Source organism: Mauremys mutica, chromosome 1 (assembly GCF_020497125.1).
Source record: "Mauremys mutica isolate MM-2020 ecotype Southern chromosome 1, ASM2049712v1, whole genome shotgun sequence".
Lineage (NCBI taxonomy): Eukaryota > Metazoa > Chordata > Testudines > Geoemydidae > Mauremys > Mauremys mutica.
The window spans coordinates 213,797,282-213,820,043 of NC_059072.1; the positions used below are offsets into that span (position 1 = coordinate 213,797,282).

General features: G+C 41.9%; 1 protein-coding gene across 2 annotated transcripts in view; it reads left to right on the forward strand.

Moving 5' to 3' along the window:
- Window positions 1-22,762, forward strand: part of CFAP47 (cilia and flagella associated protein 47) — a 647,660-nt gene that overhangs the window by 138,915 nt on the left and 485,983 nt on the right. For both annotated transcript variants that reach the window (XM_045022903.1, XM_045023700.1), the window contains 4 exons: window positions 7,251-7,385; window positions 8,415-8,634; window positions 9,486-9,695; window positions 20,816-20,909. In XM_045022903.1, coding sequence (XP_044878838.1) covers window positions 7,251-7,385; window positions 8,415-8,634; window positions 9,486-9,695; window positions 20,816-20,909 — 659 coding nt within the window. The remainder of the gene's footprint in view (window positions 1-7,250; window positions 7,386-8,414; window positions 8,635-9,485; window positions 9,696-20,815; window positions 20,910-22,762) is intronic.

Here is a 22,762-nt window from a genome sequence, read left to right on the forward strand (position 1 = left end):
CTGGGGGAAGGAGTTTATCCTACAAACGGATGCCTCTGAAGTAGGGCTGGGGGCGGTTTCTTAACAGGTTGGAGATGACGAACACCCCATCCTCTTCCTCAGTAGGAAGCTCCTACCTAGGGAACGGAAATACGCCATAGTGGAGAAGGAATGCCTGGCAGTAAAGTGGGCCATAGAAAGCCTCCGCTACTATCTACTTGGGCGGCGGTTTACCCTGGTGACGGACCATGCTCCTTTGCAGTGGATGCACCAAAACAAGGACAAAAATGTGAGGGTAACAAGATGGTTTCTGTCGCTTCAACCCTTCCACTTCAAAGTACGACATAGGTCTGGAACCCAACATGGCAATACAGATGGCCTGTTGAGGGTGCACTGCTTTCCAACCCAAGTAGCCCAACCCCGTAGTGTTGAGCAGGGGGAGGGGATATGTGGCAAACCCAGGCCAAATGGCTACAAAGGGGTGGGGGGTAGGAATTAGTCCCAGGGGGATTAAAAGGCTTCTCTCTATCCATTGAGGAGAAACAGCTGTGAGAAATTAGGTTCAGCTGGAACAGGGGTTATCAGGGAACTAATTTGGTTCAGCTGGCCCCAATTGCTGGTGACCTTTTTAAACCCTCCCTGGCAGGGAAACGGGGGGAGTGAGAGAAGCAGAGAAGCTTCCAGCAAATAGGTGCAGCAAGGCTCTGCCCTCTTCCAGCAAGGAAGACTTCACTCTGTCCCCAGAAGGGGAGTAAAACAGCAAGGGACTGACTGAGAGGAGGATCAGCCAGACCCTGTGTGACTGGGAAGGCTTTTACTTTGCCCAAGCCTGTGTCTCCAAGGCAAAAAGGGACTGAGCCAGCTGAGGAGAAGCAGGTACTTTGCCACACCCTTTACAAGTCAAAACAACAAATCCTCAATTTTTTTTAACAACTAAAGTGTCAAAGGCACACTATTTGTTCTGAAAGTCTTGAACAAATTTAATAATCACTGTTGCTGACTAAAGACTTAAATGACTCCAGTTTTGCCCAAGCACAACATTTCACACATGGATTGCTTTGGACATTAACTATTGTAAACGTAGGAGCCAAAGAAATTAAAATTGTTAAACTGGGTATGATTTTCCATTTGGTCCCTGACTGAACACAGAGAACACTTATGGGGATAATGATCCAATACTAATAGCCCCAAGCCAGCAAAGGACTTCAGCACTTGCTTAATGTGAGATGTCTCATTTTTTAGCTCCCTTTAAGTCTCAAAGAATGTTTTTTAAAAATGTTCAAGACTTTCAGAACAAATACTAGTTGCCCCTAAGACTTTAACTGTACAAAATATAAAGAATGAGACAGTTCACATTCTTAAAGTGTAACATGTGTTTTGGTGGATTGGAGCCTAAAGCAGGAATTGTTGTGCAGGACTGAAGCTACATGCCCTAAATTTCCAGGCCTGACAGGTCAACCAACTCCCTCTGCAGTTCTACTTCATAGAATCATAGAACTGGAAGGAACCTCGAGAGGTCACCTAGTCCAGTCCCCTGCACTACTTGCAGGACTAAGTATTATCTAGACCATCCCTGACAGGTGTTTGTCTAAACTGCTCAGGGTTGGCCTTTCCTCAGGTGCCAGACTGAGCAGGGGTGGGGTGGAGGGCGCCACTAGGACCCAGAGTGTAGAAAATTGTCTGCTTCTGGTGCATATGTATTCTCTCTGCTCTAGATGCACAGAGATGGTGGAGCGCTGTGCTGGAGGAAGGAGGGCACAAGAGACATAACAGGCAGGCAGGAGAAAAGGTGAGAGGGAATAACAGAAAGCAGCAGGAGCTGCAGGGAGAGAGAGGAGGAGGAGCCTTTTATATACCTCTCTAGCACCCCCACAAACCTGGACTGATTCACACCAGCTTCTCAGGGAGCCTCCTGTTTCTTGCTGCTTCCCTGAACCCACTTGAGGAGAACAGGCAGTCAGCTGAATTAGGAGACAGTTAGTCCCTTAAGATGCTGATATCTTCCCTCACTCAGGCCCTGCTATCAGCCTGCTTATTTGTCCCCTTCGATTGAGTGTTGAGAGCCACTATATCTGGCACAGAACAGCAGTCCTGAGTGAAAGAAGAAAACGCCCCTCTGGGGCAGCATTCAGAAAAAGAAAGCAAGCAAAGGGATCTTTTCTATCTAAGCAGGAAGGAGCTCTCCTGAGATACACAGACACAAATGTTCCCAGTGAACCTTCCAGCCCCAGTGAGGATGTGAGTGGTGAGGAGATGCCTGATCTTCCAGCTAGTCAGAGTACAGGTAACCTGGTAGCTACTTCAGCATCCATATCTCCTTCTCAAATGGATGTAACCATGCATATTCGTGAAGAAAAGTGTAGATCTGAGAAGAGTGTGGTGGAAGTGCAAGAAACAGCTGCTGCTGAGTTTAGTTAAGTCTAGATGATCCAGGGCTGTGAACCCATTTGAGCAGTAGCCCAAGGGACTTCCTTGTACTGCATGGGCCACAGCAAGTGAAAAACTTCATGTTCCTCAAAGACAATGAAAATCAAAGTTTCCATCAAACACATTACTGGCATGAAATCTCCAATGGTGACAAAGTGAAGAGGCCATGGCTTAGGTACTCAAAAACCCAGCATGCTGCATACTGTTTTTGTTGCAAACTCTTCCAGTCTAATGCTCCAGCCACATTGGGTTCTACAGGAACAAAGGACTGGAAAAATCTGGCTAGAAATCTGGCATGCCATGAGAAGGCAGCAAATCACCAGAGAGCATTCCATAGGTGGAAAGAGCTTGAGATGAGTCTAAGGTTAAAGGCCACCATAGATGATCAGCATCAAGAGAAGATTGGTTCAGAGTCTCTTTATTGGCAAAATGTTCTGAAAAGGCTTATTGCCTTTGTGAGAATGCTTGCTACCCAAAACCTAGCACTGCATGGCACTGCAGCTCAGCTGTATGTGCCAAACAATGGAAACTTCCTTAAAATTGTGGAGCTGATGGCTGAGTTTCATGCTGTACTCCAGGAGCACCTAAGAGTCACCACCCAAGAGATGTACACACACCACTACTTTGGAAAAACCATTAAAAATAAGATCATACCGTTACTGGCAACAAAAGTGAAACAGAAGGTTGTGGCAGATCTGAAGTCAGCAAGATATTACTCTGTTATTCTGGACTGCACACCTCACATCAGTGATATGGAACAAATGTCTTTAATGGTGCGTTTTGTAACAACAACAGAACCTAGTGAAAATGTCCCTGCAATGGGGACTGTTAGAGCGCATTTTCTAGAATGTATTGACATTGATGATACTACAGGAAGCTGGTATGACACATGTGCTTCTTAAAAAGCTGGAAGATACGGGAATTGTGATAGCTGACATGAGAGGTCAGGGCTACGATAATGGTGCCAACATGAGAGGAAAGAACAGAGGAGTGGAGACATGGATCCGAGAGTTAAATCCTCGAGCTTTTTTTGTCCTATGCAATTCTTCATTGAACTTGGTGGTCAGTGACACAGCATCAGCTTCTAGTGAGGCTGCAGAATTTTTTAATGTAATTCAAATCATCTGTGTATTTTTTTCTCTGCATCAACTCGTTGATGGCAAATTTTTGAAGCAATATTTGGGAACATCCTCTCTGACACTGAAACCACTGAGTGCCACACAATGGGAAAGTCGAGTGGAGGCGATAAAGCCTATCAAACACCAAATTGGGAAGATAGATGATGCCATAGTTGCCATTATGGAGAATAATGCTGTGACAGGAACTGTTTGTGGGACAACAGTGGCAGAGGGAAATGGAATCACCAGAAACATACATAATTTCAAATTTCTGTGTGGCTTAGTGTTGTAGCATGACATACTGTTTGAAATTAATGTTGTAAGCAAGAGACTCCAAGGTATTGACCTTGATATATCTGGAGCAATGGAACAACTGGACAAAGCAAAGTCATACCTACAGTCTTACCGGTCAGATGAGGGATTTCAAAATGTTCTGAAGAGTGCACAGAAGTTGGTAGAGGAACATCACACTGAAGCTATTTTCCTTCCCATTCAAGAATACAAGAGTCACCGAAGAAGACATTTTGATTACGAGGCACAGGATAATCTCATAAGAGACTCCAAACAACAATTCAAAGTTGAATTCTTTAACCAGGTGCTTGATTGTGCAATACAGTTGAACGTTTCATGCAGCTCAAGGAACACAGCAGTATATTTGGGATGTTGTATGATATTCCAAAACTCCTCACTATACCTGAAAAAGACCTACACCAGCAATGCAGGGCACTAGAAACAGTGTTGACACATGATGACATGTGCGATATTGATGCGAGTGATTTAGGTGATGAACTGAAAGCCCTTTCAAGAACTTCAAAGGCTGTTCTGGAATATATGTGCACAAATGAGATGACCACCCTTTTTCCAAATGCTTTTGTTGCTCTGCGCATACTTCTAACACTTCCTGTAACAGTTGCCAGTGGAGAACGCAGCTTCTCCAAGCTGAAGTTAATAAAAACACATCTACGCTCCACAATGATTTAGGAGAGGCTGGTCGGCCTTGCAACCATCTCAATAGAGCATGAACTGGCCCAGACTGTGGACCTTCAGCAGGAAGCAGTTCAAATCTTTGCAGCCAAGAAAGCACAGAAAGCACCACTTCAATTATTCAAACAGATAAAAATGCCAGTGTTTACTATGCAGACAAGAAAAGTTATATTTGCTGTTCAGGCATTTGAAAGTTAAGTGTTACTTAAAATTTTGGAACAAGGTATTTTAAGTTGTTACTGCTCTGCTACCTACCCCAATAAAGGAGAACTAACATGAGAGGAGTAGATCTGGAAGAAGGCCGAATTGAGAGCTTTCAAAGTTTTTTGGCCCAAGTGAGGGAGTATGAGGGCGTCATTTGAGCTCCTCGCCTCAGTGCCAAAATATTGTGGGCTGGCCCTTAACCTTCTGTTAAAAATCTCCAATGATGGAGATTCACAGTTAGGAAGTTTTTCCTCTATGTCCAACCTAAATCACCCTTGCTTCAATTTAAGCCCATTGCTTCTTGTCCTATCCTCAGAGGTTAAGAATATTTTTTGCTTCCTCCTCTTTGTAACAACCTTTTACATGCTTGAAAACTGTTATCTTGTCCCCTCTCAGTCGTCTCTTTTGCAGACTAAACAAACCCAGTTTTTTCAATTGTCCCTCTTAGGTCATGTTTTCTAGACCTTTTTTGTCATTCTTCTCTGGACTCTGTCCAATTTGTCCCCATCCTTCCTGAAATGTGATGCCCTCAACTGGACACAGTACTCCACTTGATGCCTAAGGAGCACAGAGTAGAGCGGAAGAATTACTTATCGCGTCTTGCTTACAACAGTCCTGCTAATACATCCCATAAGGGTGTTCGCTTTTTTTGCAACAGTGTTACACTGTTGACTCCTATTTAGCTTGTGATTCACTATGATCCCCAAATCCCTTTCCACAGTACTCCTTTCTAGGCAGTCATGTCCCATTTTATATGTGTGCAACTGATTGTTCCTTCCTAAATGGAATACTTTGCATTTGTCCTTATTGAATTTTATCCTACTTACTTCAGACCGTTTCTCCAGTATGTCCAGGGGGGAGGGATAGCTCAGTGGTTTGAGCATTGGCCTGCTAAACCCAGGGTTGTGAGTTCAATCCTTGAGGGGGCCCCATAGGGATCTGGGGCAAAAATCAGTACTTGGTCCTGCTAGAGGAGGCAGGGGGTTGGACTCAATGACCATTCAAGGTCCCTTCTAGTTCTAGGAGATAGGATATCTCCTACTCATTAGATCATTTTGAACTTTAATCCGATCTCCCAAAGCAGTTGCAACCCCTTCCAGCTTGGTATCATCTACAAACTTTACAAGTATGCTCTCTATGCCATTATCTAAATAATTGATGAAGTTATTGAACAAAACTGGACCCAGAACCGATCCCTGCAGAACCCCACTCATTATGCCCTTCCAGCATGACTGTGAACCACTGATAACTACTCTCTGGGAATGGTTTTCCAACCAGTTCTGCACCCACCTTATAGTAGCTGCATCTAGGTTGCATTTCCCTAGTTTGTTTATGAGACGGTCATGTGAGACTATATCAAAAGCTTTAGTAAAGTCAAGATATACCACATCTACCGCTTCCCCCCCATCCACAAGGCTTTTTACCCTGTCAAAGAAAGCAATCAGATTGGTTTGGCATGATTCGTTTTTTGACAAATCCATGCTGACTGTTACTTATCACCTTATTATCTTCTATATATTTGCAAATTGATTGCTTAATTATTTGCTCCATTCTCTTTCCAGGTACATAAGTTAAGTCATGAATCATTTTAGGAGCTCTGCAATAGAGCTGTCTGGCTGAGGCAATTTAGGAGACTGAGCTCCACTTGTATCTCTGGGGAGGTGCATGATCCAGGAATTAACTCGCAGCAGGCAACCCACAATCCCTCAGCTTTCTTTTGGGTCCTGTTGCCACAAATCCAGTTCTTACTCACCTTCAAGACACCAGTTCCCCACTGCCAACTCTCTCCCTAAATCGACAATGTTATCTCACTCCAAATGCCTTTCTTTCCTCCTGCTCTTTCTCAGCTATCTTGATCTTTTTAGCCCACCCTCATGCATTCTCAACCTTACCTGCTGGTAATCTTCCACTACTTCTCAATTGCCTATTTCCCTGCTAGTAGCCTCTTTCCCCGTGTAGCAGTGGAGAGTAAGACTGTACTGAGAAAGGGTATCTTTGGATTTAAAAAAAATGCTGGGTATTTTCAGAGAACATGAATTACGTTTCTGTGTTGTTACTCCTGCGGCCATCTCAACAGATCTGAGGCTTCTGTAGATGCTGCTTTTTAATTTGTTTTGTGAAATGTGTGGGATTGGTAGTGCTTTGAAAAGGCTGACTGTGAAACACTGAGACCCACTGAATGAGGAGCTGGGGTCAGACATGCCTTAAAAGGGGACTTGGTTACTGATTGAGAACTTTAGAGTTGGGAATGCTCCTCAGGGGTTTATTCAGCAGGTGCCCATACCTGAGATGTACAGATTATAGTGTGTGTGTGGGGGGAATTGCGCACACTTTTTTTTCTTCAGTTACTGTGTAGAGAAGTGCCATGTTACCATCAGCCAAACTGTAAGTGTTACCTGATAAACTGAGCTGCAAAAGAAACTAAGATTTAATAGCAGATAACCGTGTATGTGAACCATTAATACACAGCCAGTAAGGTGTAATGTCTTTTATTGTGCATTTTAATCAAACTAAAGCTCAAAAATCTGTATTTTATAGACCATAATGGGATAATCTACAACAATGGAGAAGCTGTTTTGCATCCCTGTTACACTCCAGGATCACTGTCCCATAGTACTTCCTCAAGTTCCCTCTATGCAGTCACTAACTCAGCCTATGAAGGTTCTTCTTCAGGTAAAACAGCAATTAATATTTAAATATATAGATTTCTGTAAAAGTATTTCTGCTTACTACTGCAGTGTTTAAATTTTTTAAAGAAAAATGTCTTATCTGCTATGGTGCCTGACAATGAGTGTATCCGGTGAATATTTGGGAAACTATCCCATCCCATCTGAGCAGATGATAGAATGTCTGGAGGATATAAACACAAAGGGGAAATACATAATGGAACTGGAATTAACCAAACTGTTATTAAAGGTATTGAAGACTTTGTGGTACAGTCAGGGGTAGAATCAGAGTTCCTATGTGATGCTGAGCAAGTCACTTGCTCCAAACGTTTCACAGGTTATCACCTTCTGCATGTAATACACAATACATATGCACAGGGGCGGCAAATTAAGGTTGCATGAACAATGCATTTTCTGGCATCAGAGTACTTGATTTGACAAACTTCTAATCCTTAACTTTGTATTTCCTAACTTTTTATAGTTTAGGCATGATAGTGATAATATGCAATATAGTATTCAACCATATCAGGTTTTTTGGGAGGTAGGGGCAATGATGATACACAATAAACTGATAATACAAACAAACCTCTTCCAGTATTAGAGGCTTATACAGTACCTGATAATTTGGGCAAAGGTAACTTAGCCAGTTGTGCATTTCTATATCACTGGGGTATGGAACTTGCCTGGACAAGCTTTGTAAACTATCCTTATTGGAACCACTTCTAAGAATATTTTGGCAGGATTACTGCCCATGATTTCATATGCCAAGTTTGAATGATCTGTATTTATCTTTTTCTGATTGTGTAATAACAATTTCTCCTTTTCTAAATAAAGATAAGACACAGAAATGCAAGGCTTGCTGTTTCCAAAATGTATATCTTGTCACTTGTCAGGAATAATCAATATAAGTAACAGTTCATATGATCCCTGTATTTTATTTCTTTGCTGTCTCAGTAAGACTAGTGTTTTTAAAAAGTGCTGTTTTTGTATTGGAAAATGGATAAGGAAAATTTGGAATATTTTTTGTATTACTCAGAATCGGAAAATATGCTTGAAAATGAATGGGTGAAGAAGGATGAAGCTGACAGCCAAAGTCAGGAGAGAGAAAATAAATTTCAACTATCGCTTTTTCCTGACGAAGACACAGAGGAATACATCTTCTTTCAGAAAGTGATAACTGCAGTTCAGAACTGGTTCACTCTTTTTGGTTGGTCTAAGGGACCTAATCCTATTTCTATCCCCCACTCACTAAGACGGTAATTGTAATTTTTTTTCTTAAATGTTTCCTAGGAAAATGCTGCATTGTACCAATGTGTGTTCCATCATTAGAAACATTCTTGGATGACTCATGTTTATGACCAAGTTACTTTTAATATGCAACTGACTAAATGGAGAAACCCAAAGATATTTTTAATTAGTCAAACTTTTTATGTATTGTAAAACAAAAAGGTCTATTTTTTCCCATTTATAAAATGTTCCCAAACAAGAGGCTCTGAGAGCATGTACAACATTAAAACCATATACAATGCTTATTACAACTGAAATTGAGTCTGATCCCAGAATGAACCCAGTTTCTGACAGTCACCACTATCTCAAGGCAAAACTATGTAAATAAATAGTTGCGCCTTTCCCCCTGCCCACAAGGTCAACAAATTGATGAATGAGTCAACAGGGGAAGCAAATTCCAGTAAGTAGGGCCTTGTCACCAGCCCCTTGCACCTGATGTCTATCAACAATTAGATGAATCACCGGAGTTAGTCCTAGCTGATTGTCTTTTTCTTTCAGTACTATCATTCTCTCATTTGGTTGGTTCCCAAATGTGTAGGGTTTTTATATAGGGTGAAAATGAAATTGTACTGGAAAGGTAATGGTGACTAGCACAGACTCAGTTGTATTAAATAATTTTTTTTTATTTGGTTAGACTATGTTGTCATAACATCTGTATAGAAATCAGGAAGTACTGTATTTTTCACAGTCCATTCCTCAGACCTTTCCATAATGGTTTATTAATGAATTCACCACAGTTAATGGTACAATAGTTATTTTTTAATGCAAGTCTGTTTTAATGTATTTAAAACAGTAAAGTTAAGTTTTCCCCCCTGTTTAGTGATGTGTGTAAAATCCAGATGACTTCATCTGATGAAAAAGTTATTAAACAAAACCTCGGCAAAGATACGAAGACTGTTTATGACATGTTACTCCATCTGAGTGGACAGTTGCTACCAGGAATTACTTCGAGTCAGTCATTGCCCTCTGATCCTATTGAACGAGTAATCCAGCTCCATTGGCAGCATTCTACAATGCTCACTTTCCTCAAGTAAGATAAAGGTTTTTTTTATTTTGTTTCCCCAGTTGTGCTTAAGTAGTTTAAATACTTTTCCCATTGAATAATATGCTTTTTCTTAATTGTATATTTACACTGTTTTTTGGTTCATGTGATTAAAAGTGTGATGTTTATTGTAAATTATGATGAACTTGGTAGTGATGTAATCTGTGAAGTTTGGTGGCATGTTATGAAATGTTAAATAACCACTGTAAAGCTGAGGAAGTAATTTTGTTTCTGACATGATGGTGATATGTCATTAAAAAAAACAACCCTGATCCATCTTTAAAATAAATAAAATAAATAAATAGAACATTGTCAGGTTATTTCTCCTAGGATGCAGGGCCACATCATATCACCTAATTGAAAAATCAATGGAAAGAGAACTGAGAACTTAAAGAGAGGAACTTTATGAAGCTTCCTTCTTGTATTTGAGAGAGCACAGATCCTGCAAATGTATGGATAACTTGACTCATGAATCCCAGAGCCAGTGCTACTGCTTCATTTTGTTGTTTGTTTGTTTGGTGCCTTAGATTAAAACACTTTTGTTAAGAGAATTTGAGGTCGTTGTATCAAATTTTGAAATCTGGATGATCTGAGACACACATGCCGCTATGTAGAGTTTGGACACAGTGAATGCAAAATGTTCTATGAATGCTTTATGTGTTTCCTCTTGATTGTTAACGGAGCACAACTCTGCTGCAAGAAAAATAGGCTAGTTGCTCCCTGATCCTAAACTAAGACCTATCAATTTAAACCTATAAAGTGAATAAAAGTTATACAGCACATTAATGAAAATGTATAGTGCTTTACTTTGCAATAAGAAGCAGGTTATATAATAAGATAAACTCAGCCTATTACTATTCACAACATTAGAGATGTTGAAACACACTGAAAGGAATTTAAAATGAAAAGACCTGTGAAAATCTCTCTGAACAAGGAGTCAGGAGACTTATTGTACTCTGTAAACTATTCTTAGAGTTCTTCATCCTCTTCCCAGTAATGCTTCTTTATATTCTAGCCTTTGAGCTAAAGCACAGATTCTTTTTTAAAAAACCAGCAGTCAGCTGTTTATTAGCATAAAACTACTAGATTACTTACCTTTCCTGTCGTCTTAATCTCTTGGCTCATGAGAGCTGATGAAAGCTATGCTGCACAGTTGTCTAAGCGGTTGCAAAGTATCTAGGCCAGCACCCGTAAGTGAGATTTCCAGTACTGTAACTGTAGGCAGACAGTAGCATCATTAAGTTTTTTTAGTATTATCGATTCTTGTGATAGTTACAGCATTATTTTGGGCTTGGACTCTTCTGGCTCTGGCACTGATATGGATGGTTTGTGTTTCGATGCTTCAAGTTGAAAAACAATTCTTGCACTGAAGGCAACCTGCCCAGATTTATACATACTTTTAGGCTCAAACATAGGATTTTAGGCCATTTGGTTGAAATGGAAGTTCCTCTCACATATAAATTGCCCAATGTAAGTTAATAGAATTGGCTCATTACCCCCAAGAGGGGTGTGTGTGTGTGTGAGATACATAATAAATTTGAATCAACCATAAAACTAGATTATAAAGTGACCCTGATTAGAAGTTTTGATAAGGCTGTTCAATTCCGAATGTGATAGCCTTCTGATTTAGAAGGAAGGAAAGGACTTTAAACGATTCTTCCTTTTAAAAGGAAAAGTGCGGGTTTTGTTTTTAAGCAAAGCAGTTTGTAAACCAAAATGAGAAATGCTTCACTGTGAACAAACTGTGAAGTATCCTTGAACATTAGGCTGATAATGTAAAACTGGCATTTCTGAGGTGAGTTGTGGCTTCGTTGTTAGTGTCAATGTTCTTGGGATCAGTAGCATGGAAAGAAAATGTTACTGTAAAAGCAGATTTTATCTCACTGTTATACTGAATTGTGAAAAATTCTAATCTGGTATAGGAGACACCTTGCTCCCTGTGGGTCCCTTGTTTTCCCTGTTCCTCTTCTGGAACACTGGACCCTTTTTCCAAGAGTCCACCACAGGAGTTAGATGTACTCCTGTGACTCTGCTCTCCAGCCACAGAAAGCCTCAAACTTCTGGGCTTTCCCCTGCAGGAGAGTCTTGCCTCCTCTGCAGTTGCTCTCTCAGCCTGCTTGTAAGGCTGGGGTATCTAATGGACTATCATGTAGCTCAGACCTCTCTGGCCAGGATGCAATCCATGAGTTATACCACAGGTGTGATCATGTCTCTCTAATTGGGTTTTTTTTCCCCTGCTGTAGCAAGTGGATGGGGAAATTTCATCACAGGTCTTAACATGGTGGTAACTTTTTTCAGACAGCAAAAAACATCTCTGATCCTGCTGATATCTAGTCTTCTAATGTCATACCAAGATTCTGAACTCTACAGTAGTACTCTGAAGTGACTCCTCAACTAAGTTTAGGAGAACTAAGCCAATGTTCTTCTCTTTATACTTCCTCCAATTCTCAACTGGTATAATATCAGTATTGTTGGGATTTAGCCTCAGCTTGTTTAGAAGAATCCGGTTTTACAATGCAAGTGCAAAGCTGCCAAAAAGCTAACAGGGGAAGGAAAAAGAGAGAAATAGTCACCCTGGAGTCACTAGTGTGATAGATTCCAAGGCCTAAAGGGACGATTGTGATCCTCTAGTCTGACCTCCTGGATAACACAGGCCATAGAACTTCCCCAAACAAATTCCTAGAGAATACATTTTAGAAAACCATCCAGTCTTGATTTTAAAATTTGCCAGTGAGGGAGAATCCTCCATGATCCTTGGTAAATTATTGCAATGGTTAATTACTCTCACCATTAAACATTTACACCTTGTTTCTGGTCTGATATCTTCAGACCAGAAACTTCAACTAGCTTCAACTTCCAGCCATTGGATCGTGTTATACCTTTCCCTGCTAGATTGAAGAGCTCATTATTTAATATTTGTTTTCCATGTAGGTTCTTATGGACTGCATTCAAGTCACCCCTGAACCTTCTCTTTGTTAAGCTAAATAGACTTGAAGAGCTTAATCTATCACTGTAAGGCATGTTTTAAAAATCCTTTAATCGTTCTCCTGGCTCTTCTCTGAACCTTTTTCAGTTTATCAACATCCTTCTTGAATTGTGGACACTAGAACTAGACGCAGTATTCCAGCGAGTGTCACGCCAGTGCCAAATAGAGAGATAAAATAACCTCCCTACTCCTATTTGAAATTCTCCTGTTTATGCATCCCAGAATCCCATTAGTCCTCTAATGGGAGCTCATGTTCAGCTAATTATTCCCCGTGACCCCCCAAATCTCTTTCAGTCACTGAATCCCCCACCCTGTAAGTATGGACTGTGTTCTTTATTCCTAGATATATACATTTATATTTAGCCATACTAAAACACATAATGTTTACTTGGGCCCGGTTTACCAAGCAATTTAGAGCACTCTAAATCAGTGACCTGTTGTCTTCATTATTTACCACTTGCTCAGTTTTTTGTCATCTGCAAACTTTATCAGTGATGATTTTATGCTTTCTTCCCAGTTGTTGATAAAAAAGTTAACTAGTGTAGGGCTAGGAACCAATCCCTGTGGGACCCCACTGGAAACGCATCTGCTTGATTACCGTTCCCGTTCACAATTACATTTTGAGACTTATTAGTTAGCCAGTTTCTAATGCATTTAGTGTGTGGAATGTTGATTTTTATATAGTTTTAGTTTTTTAATCAAAATGTTGTGTTGTACTAGGTCAAGCGCTTTGGAAAATTCTAAGTATATTATTGCTGTTCCCTTTATCAACCAAATTTGTAAACTCATTTAAACAAAAATAAAGTTAGACAGGATATGTTTTCCATAAACCAATGTTGATTTACATTAATTGCATTACATTCCTTTAATTCCTAATCTACTATTGAGTTAGGTAATCATACCACCCAGAATACTCAGTCTGCCAGTTTGGTAGGCCCACCACCCATTTCTCTCATTTGAGTTTACAAAACAAAGTGTTTCATCTGTTTGGCATTTTGTTGTTGGAAACTTATCTTCACTAGGAAACAGACAATATGGGTGATTGCTAGAGCCCGGATAACATTGGTTTGAGAGAAGAAGATGCAGCTGATTGCCTCCCTCGCTATTTTGGGACGTCTGGTTTGTTTTGGGAGTTGTTCTTTAGCCAAAACGTTTTCATGCAGGATAAACAGCTAGGATTGTAAACTTGCAAACAGACTACTATCAGGTCGAAACAATCTAGACCTCCAAATGTTGGGAGATGCTGCAAGGCATTCTTACTTCAGAAAGCCCAATTAAAGAGCACTTTGTAAACATGGCTACAACTTTTTGATGATCACTGCTCTCCTTGTCCTCTCCACTATATACTTCAACATCCGTGATTATGCGCTTAGTCCCCCTCCACTTTCTTTTCCTTTTTCCCCTCTCTTAAATCTCATGTCAAACAATGGGATAAGGTGCATTTTTATGCTAATATGGTGGTTCTGTATTTGTTGAAATTATAACTATCTGGTTTAAAAGCACATTTATTTTTTATGTTCATGACTGTTTCTTTCTCACATTTCAGTTTGCATCTTTTGTATTGAAATTAAGTAGGGAATTTTTGTCCTAGTCAACAGGTTGCAGTAAAGTTGGTTCTTTGAGTGCTAATCCGTATACCAACTGTGGAACATGTAAGTGCATATCCACGCATCAGAGAATTTTCTAGTCAGCAGTACACACTGGGACAGTGCATGCATCCAATGTCTCCTTGTGTCTCTCTACTAGGGTTTAAAGGGTGGAGCTTCATTGCCACACCCCAGTTCCTTCTTTAACACCTGTGGTATATGTCAGAGCAACTCTCTTTGGACTAACCTCCACTTAAGTGTTTGTAATTAGTGAGCAGGGTTGGTTTAGTTAAAGTAGGGCAGCTTTAGGGGACATTGTGGGGAGAAGTGGCTCTCTTCCCCTGTGGTCACTAGTGGTGCCGGCTGCCATGGCAGATATATGACTCTGAACAATGGACAGATGAGACATCTGTTCTTCCTTGATGAGGGGCAAGCCCCAGAGTGCTGTGAAATCTGCAGGTCCTCTTTGAAGCGGACCCAGGAGGGAAACCTGCCTGAGGGCTTTCCTTATGGAGCAGTCGATTGGAACCAGACTCTGACCCTGAGTTCCAGGTGTCCGGAGGTTGTTCAAATCTGCCCCTGCATTGACTTTGAAACTAGCTGAGGGATTGCTCAAGACCGTGGCATCTCTGTCAAGGAAAGCCTAGAGATAGGTTGGACTCAGAGTGGAAATCTTCCAAGGAGAAGCGGTGGTGGCTGCCCTCTCTGTTCTCACTCAGGCTGAATAAGACTACAAGGCTGCTGGACATAAAGGGTGCCTCAAAACTTAGGAAAAGTTCCTTGAGCACTGGAGCTGGTACCAACCGAGTGGACCCAGCTGTGATAGAGGCCTTAAACCCATGCCTGTGTTCACCTCTTTGGTACCAAGGCAGTTGAAATGATCACCAGCTGCTACAGGACCTGGTAGAAGACTGACTATGGTACTCACCGTCCTGGGATCTTCAGCACCAATACTTAATGTTTACTATCACACCTACCCAGAGGGGCTCTGTCACCCCAGATCATGGTCTATCTCTCTAGGGTGGATGCCTTCCTAGCTATTGGAGCTGCATTTGTCCATGATGCTGTTCAGATTCTTGGACCTGGTGACATCAATGTTTCTGGCACCTGTAAGGTTTCCCTTTCACCCAGGTGGTGGGCGCCACCTTTCCCAGATGACTACTTACTTTCATCTTCCAACTCCTGGGAAAGCTAGCAGCCACCCCTAGCTAGGTCCCATGACTTGGCAGTTTTGATCTTGAGGCGGAGGGTAGAGTGGGGTACTGACCTGGCCCAGTACATGTATCAATGATTTCAGAGAGTTTGGGCCCCTGCACCTTAAGACTATGGCATGTGGGCCTCTTCGGGACTGCAGTATTACCCTGAGGTGGCTTCCTCAGCACGCTTAAGGCACGGACTACCACTGTCGCACCTGAGATTGGATCTGTCCCTGCTGTGCCCCCAGAACCAGGGCCAGGAACAGGTGGCTCCAGTGCAGCAGATTCATGGTGAAAGGCAGGAGGGTACCAGCCACCTCAGCCTCTTCATCCCTTGATGGTGCCCTGGCAACAGATCAATTGGTCACTACTCCCAAGGGCTACAAGATACTCCAAGATCTCAAGAGACAGGAGATGGCAGTCTTGGAAATACACACTGAGTAGGCCCAGGGTGTGCCGCACAAACTCCTCCTCTTACACTTGTCAGTCCTGGAATGTATAGCAATCCCAATTATTGACACTTAAGATAAATCAAGAAAGATTTCAAGGCTGGCCTGGGAGCATTTAAGCATAAATTAAATCTAATGAAGAATTGAATTGTACTGTGAGGTTATACTTAACCTGTTTTGAAAGCTGTTCGTAAGATATATTTTTACAGTGCACTAACTGCAAAATGTATAACAGATGGAATTATCCCTAAAAGGGCATAAATACTGACTAACTGGGTGTTGAGACAGTTGGGAAGTTGCAATGGAACAAGAAGCCTTGGCAATAACTTAAGATAAGGAGTAGTACATACCAGGAAGAGGAAATAGATAAGGACCAGAATGAGACATAAGGGCCACAAGGGTATAGTTGTCTCTAAATCATAGGGGAAGTGAAACCATTAGCAGAGTGCACACAGGCTGTCAGAAACTACAGGGAAGGTCTTTCACAGCTGTTGATAGTTATAGGCCTCTGTGTATGTGCTGTTTTTACTAACTGTTTGATTAATAAATCCAATCAAACCTGACTTGTTGGGGGTCTGGTATTATTAAACAAAAGAGAAAATCAAGAGGCCATAACTCATTAAATATATAATAGCAATTAAAATAGTTGATTATTGACAAATTACTGGTCATTAATTATTGATTATCAACACAATTGGTAAAGGACTGTTGGAGCCTGCAAAAGCCTTATGGCAAAGTGAGCAGGTGGACAGTATTTGGTCCTGGTTACTGGATATGAAAAGTTCTACGGTATCAAGTGATATCAGGATCCCTGGTAGTAATAGTGGCCAATGAAAGAACCCTCTAAAGACACCAGAAGTCAGTGCCAAAGGATAAGGAAGTGAAGCCCCTCTCTCTGATGGGTCAGAAATTTTACTCCACCTTGTACCTCCAAAAGAGGATCTTGAACTACCAGGCTGTGTTGGCAAAATATGGCCACATCAACTGGTGAGCCTTACAATGGCTTATTGACAAGCTGCTGCAAGAATAGAGGGTTGATTTCCAGACTATCCTGGCTGAGGGATGTTTGGTGGCCAGAATTGTGTTGCAGGTGGCCCTGGATGCAGCAGACACACGGCCTATGGCGGCAGAGATCATGATGTGCTGTTTCATGTGTATCTAAGGAATTACAAAGCACTATGGAGGATCTGCTGTTCATGGTCTGCTCGCTGTTCCATGACAAGATGGATGAGGCAATGAGATCCCTCAAGGATGCTAAGGCTACCCTCAGATTTCTGGGTGTCTATACCCAGGCTCTAGGAAGAGACACTTTAAGTCCCAACCTTATTATCTACAGTTACCTTACCAACATAAGCTTCCTGAGTGCTGGGGCTGTAGACAGAGGTCCTCAAGCAGAAAGTTCACTTGAGGGAGGGCACCTCTCAGTTGTACCATACTGTTTAGGAATTGGGCAGGTAGCAAATTTTATTGGTACCCAAGGACAGTGTGTTCCACAATTTTTGCCTTCCTCTCCTTTTGGCAATTATCTGTCTCTTCTCTAACATGCTAGTCCAGCATTATTTCAGACTGCTAAGTATTGGAGGTAGTCCATAGTTCCTCATCCTTCCCTCCCATACACCTTCCATTTCAGTCATCTTCAGGTACCCTTCCCATGGGATCGATTTTGACCGGGGATTCAATGCATCCTTGTTCTGGGTGCGATAGAGGAGGTTCTCTCATCCCCAAGAAGACAGGGGCATCAGCTGATATTGGACTTCAATCATCCCCTCCCTAGATCAGAAAGATTAGTGTGCTTCCCTCGACTTCCAGGATGTGTACTTTCACATTGGGATACATCTGGTGTACAAGCACTCCCTAAGGTTCGTGTTGGTCAACAATCACTATCTATACTGGGTTTTCCCTTTGGGTTCTATGCAGTGGCCTGCTTTAATCAGGAAGATGGGCATCCAGGTGTTCCTGAACTTGACTGGTTGAGAGTCATTTGGAACCTCAGGTCCAAACCAGTGTTAGGACCTTTCCCAAGCCATTTGCATGCCTGTGTCTGCTAGCAAATGAGAAGAAATCCATACTGGGGCCATGTTCAACATAGAGGCAATGAAAGCCTATCTACCGCTTGACAAGTTCCAGTTGCACAATCTCTGCTCCTGCCTGCAGTCCTACCCTGAAACACAAGTAAGATCCTGCCTCATGCTACTGGGTCTTATCAGGTTGTATGTTCATCACTCCACTTACACGGTTCCACTTCTAGTAGCTTCAGGCTTGGCTATACCGTCCAAGAAGACACTACGTATGCAAGGACTATCCAGTAGTCCTCCAGTCACTGGACTAGTGTAAGGACTCAGGCAACATACACAAATAGGTTCTTTACAGTCCTAGTTTGCCTTGAAGGACCACATTCAGGTGGAGGACTCACATGAGCGATCTCATAGCACAAGGCATATGGTCTCTTACAGAGACTATCTTGCATGTTAGTGTTCTAGAGCTCAGAGCTGCATACAAGATATGCATTGCCTTCCTTCCACACAATCCTGTTCATGGACAATACGGTGGCGGTCTTCTATCTATAAAGGTGAGGTGGGGAGGGACAGGTGCTGGCACTATGTCAGGAGGCCTTCCTACTATGGGATTTTGCCATAGGTCATGGAATTACACTGTCAATGGTCCACCTCCTCAGGGTGGATGACGTGACAGCAGCTGGCTTCAGCAGGTACTTCTGTAACAATCATCAGTGGCTGATGCACCAGAGGGCCCTCAGTGATATCTTCCAGCAACGGGGGAGTCCCGCACATAAACCTTTTCATGACAGTGCAGAACAACAAAGGTCACCACTTCTGCTCAGGGTTGGTGGTGCAGTCCAGCATCTCTTTCAGCTGCCTTTCTCCTCCCATGGACAGAGGAACTATTGTGTATGTATCCCCTCCCATCCCCCTCTTCCCTGATGTATTTTGGAAGTTCAGGTGGAGAAGGCCAGAGGTATCTTTGTAGCCAAACTCTGGTCAAGACAGATGTGGTTCAGGGACTTCCATGACTTCTCTATAGTGCAGCTGATCACTCTACCCCTTGTTTCTGAACCCCTGGCTTGGAACCAGGGTCTTGACCTTGCATTTGAGCATGAGTTCACTCCATCAGATGTGTGGATGCTCCCTAGTTAACACTGGTGGAGAGATTGTTTGTGAGACCTCCAGAAGGTGCTCTTTAGTAGTAGGGAAGATTCCAGTAGGGATAACTATCTCTCTGAATGGACAAGGTTTGCAAATTGAGCATGACAACACCAGCTGTCCCCCATGAATTCTGGGGACCAAGAGATTTTTGATTACTTGTTGCAACAGAAGCACTCTGCTCTTTCGTTGGGCTTGTTATGGGTTCATTTGGTGGCTATTTCAGCTATCCATCCACCAACTAGACTATCCTCAGTTTTCTCACACCTTTGGCAAAGAGGTTCCTGCAAGTCCTCTCAAGGCTCTATATCTGCCAGTCATGGATCCAGCCCTATCATGGGACCTTAATCTGGTCCTCTCAAAACTGATGGAGACTCCCCTTGAGTGTATTGTTATATGCTCCCTGCCCTATCTCTTCAGGTATGCTGCCTTTCTCTTGTCATTCACATCGACCAGAAGAATTGGGGAACTGTAAGCATTAATGGCAGAGCCACCCTATACAGTCATCTACAAGGACAGAGTATCCATGAGGACACCTGCCAGATTTCTTTTTAAGATGGTGTCCAAATTCCATGTCATTGAGGTCATCTACCTACCTGTATTCTTCTCAATGCCTCATGCTGGGAGAGCAGAACAAAAGTTGAACATGCTGGAGTTGTGCAGAGCTAGATTGTTCTGCTTTGACAGGATGAGATCCTTCAGGAAGTCTCCCAGGCTGTTCCTGTCTTACATAGAGACAATCAAAGGGCAGGCTGTGTCTACACAAATGCTACAGAACTGGATTTTCCAGTGGGTCAAGAGTTGCTATTGACTAGGGGAGGCAGGTGTCAGGCAGGGTGATGGTCCACTCCACCATGGCTCAGTTTACCCCAGTAGCCTCGCTAGCAAAACTGCTAATCCAGGACATTTGCAGTGCAGGAATTTGGTCATTCATACAGATGTTTATGAAGCACTATCCATTGGTGCAAGCATCTAGGGATGATGCTACATTTGGAAGGTCTATGCTGCCGTCCGTACTCACAGACACTCCTCATATCCACCTCCATTGTAGGCTGGGAATTACCAACTGTGGAATATGTATACAGAGTAGCATTGGGAGAAGAAATAGAGGTTACTTACCTTTACAGTAACTGATGATCTTTGAGATCTGTAGGCCTCATACATATTCCACAACCCAACAAGGAGGCTCCACCGTTTGTATTCTCACTGGAACGCACAAAGAGAGGAAGGGCACGTACACCGCCCTAGTGGATATTGCTGACCAGAAAGTTGTCTGATGTGTGCACACTGGATGTGCACTCGCCAGCTGTGGACTATGTATATGGACTACACATCTTGAAGAACATCTGTAAAAGTAACCTCCTTTCATAGGAACTAAAAAACTGTTATGCAAAGCCTATTGGCAAAAAGACTTCTAAGGCTCTTTGGCCATTTTTCCAGAAACAGGCTTTTTCAAAACTAGCAATGCTTGTTGGGTCTCAACCCCACCTCTGATTTAGTACTCTCAATCAATTGCAGTAGCAAATGATAGTTCAAAATGTGAATATCTGATTTGTGTGTTCAGTCGCATACTTGGTCAGATGTCTGCATTCTGTTTGTGCCCTAAGTTGATTGTAGCTATTGGTTTTCACCTACAGTTAGATAGCCTGTACAAAACTGTGGGTATGAAATTGGGGGCTGTCTTTAAAAATGATCTTTCCTGTCTACTTATTTTTGTTTTTGTATTATTTCAGAAGCCAAGGAGCATGCCTTCCTCATGTTATGCCTGAATTTCTGCTTGAACCTGATGAGTATAAGAAATGGATTGGATTGCAAATCGCATTGAAGGTAATTGTTCTAAAATAGCCTATATACATGGTCCTTTATTCTGCAAAGACTTTTGTATATGCTTAACTTTTTGCACTGTGAGCAGTCCCATTGAAACGAGTGAGATTTTTTGCAATGTGTAAAATTAAGCATGTGCATAAGCCCCTTAGTAGGATCAGAGCTGTAGTTTGGTATTTAGTGCAATCAGTCCCATACACACGTAGGAGGTGGAGCTGTGTTTTTCTAAAAACTGCTTGGATGTTTTTTTAAACATTTCCTTTGTAAAAAACAGGAACATAGTAATTCTCATACTGGATCAGACCAGTGGTCCTTCTAGTCTCTCATCCTGTTACTCATAGTGACCAGTTCCCAGTTTTTGAGAGAAGTTTGCAAGAAACCGTGCAATAGACAGTTATAGGATGACCTACCCTTAGGAAAAGTTTTCTTCTAGTTCCCAGTAATTAAAGATAAACTTAAGACATGAAACACAAGGGTTATGTCTCTTCCAAAACTTATGTTTTTCAAAATTTACAGTTATAATTCTGGATATTCTTATTAATCAATCTAACCTCCTTTTGTATCCTCCTAAGCTTTTTACCGCTGTGTTCCAATGAGTTCCACAGGCTAATTGTTGCAGTTGTGTGAAGAAGTATGTCCTTTTATTAAGTTATAATTTGCCACCTTAGTTTCAGATATAACCCTTGCCAATCAGTGGGTTGGAAGACCTGATTGATCTGGAAAATTTTGCTAACCTCATGATGCCATCATCCTAATATTTTTGTAAAGAACATAGCCATGAAAACCCTTAAAACTGGAGACTTCAGTAGAGGTTGACCGTCAAAACTTGAGTTGTGTGTTGTAGGGAAGAGCAGTAGAACAAAGTGAGTAAAAGTTACTGAGCAGAAGAAGAGTGGGAAATCTGTCAAACAAGAACTCAGGGAAACAGCGGAAGCTAAGACTTGTACAGTACAGACCAAATGCAAGTTACACTTTTGGCTAGGCAAATGCTGAGAGCAATTACTTCGTAGAAGTACAGAAGTGATGGAAAAGAGGGGCTTGTTAAATAATTCAGCCCATTGCCTGCTGATGCAAGATTGTAGCTTGCAGTTTGTGTGCACATTTCATGTTTTGTCCCACTTAGATTTAAATATCCCAAGCAATGCTTCTTCCACTTCCTTTGAGAACCCACAACAGCCTAAAAAAATCTCAATGTCAGGAAGTGTTTCCTGGTATTTCATCTAAATTTTCTTTTTCTTAATTTTATTTCATTGCTCCTAGTTAAATTTCTGTGTGTTACCCTAGCTAATTTGCTTCCTGACTTCATCTTTCCACCTTTCTAAACGGGTCAGAAACAGCCACTACATAACCATATGCCATTCAGGCACCTCTCTGAAGCTGTTGTCTTGCTCTCCAGATATCAGCATTAATTTAAAAACAATAAGTCTCTAGATATTATTGTTGCAAAGGAAATTTCAAAAATATGAACAAAGTTTAATGATGCGGCGATGAATCTGCCGAGAGCCTGGAACAATGGCCCTGAGAGGTGTGACCTGCCCCATTCATCTCAGTGAGGTGATTACTCAGATACCAAATTATGAAAACTTAAATGTTAGCATTGTTAGCTATTTGATCCGTCATGTAGAAAGGAGAGAGAGGATCACAGATCCACACAATTTACTGAGTGTGATGTTTCATTTTAGCACCTCAAATACCAGATTGAGAGAGAGCACTTCCCCTTCCTCCCACCCGATCCTAGTCCAAAAGCAAATAAATCCAAGGAACCCAGCAGAGCTCATGGCTATATTTAAATCCCATTGAGGAGGTGTCAAGCTCAAGTAGCCTAGGAAGCCAAGTGGCAATACAATATTTTTGAA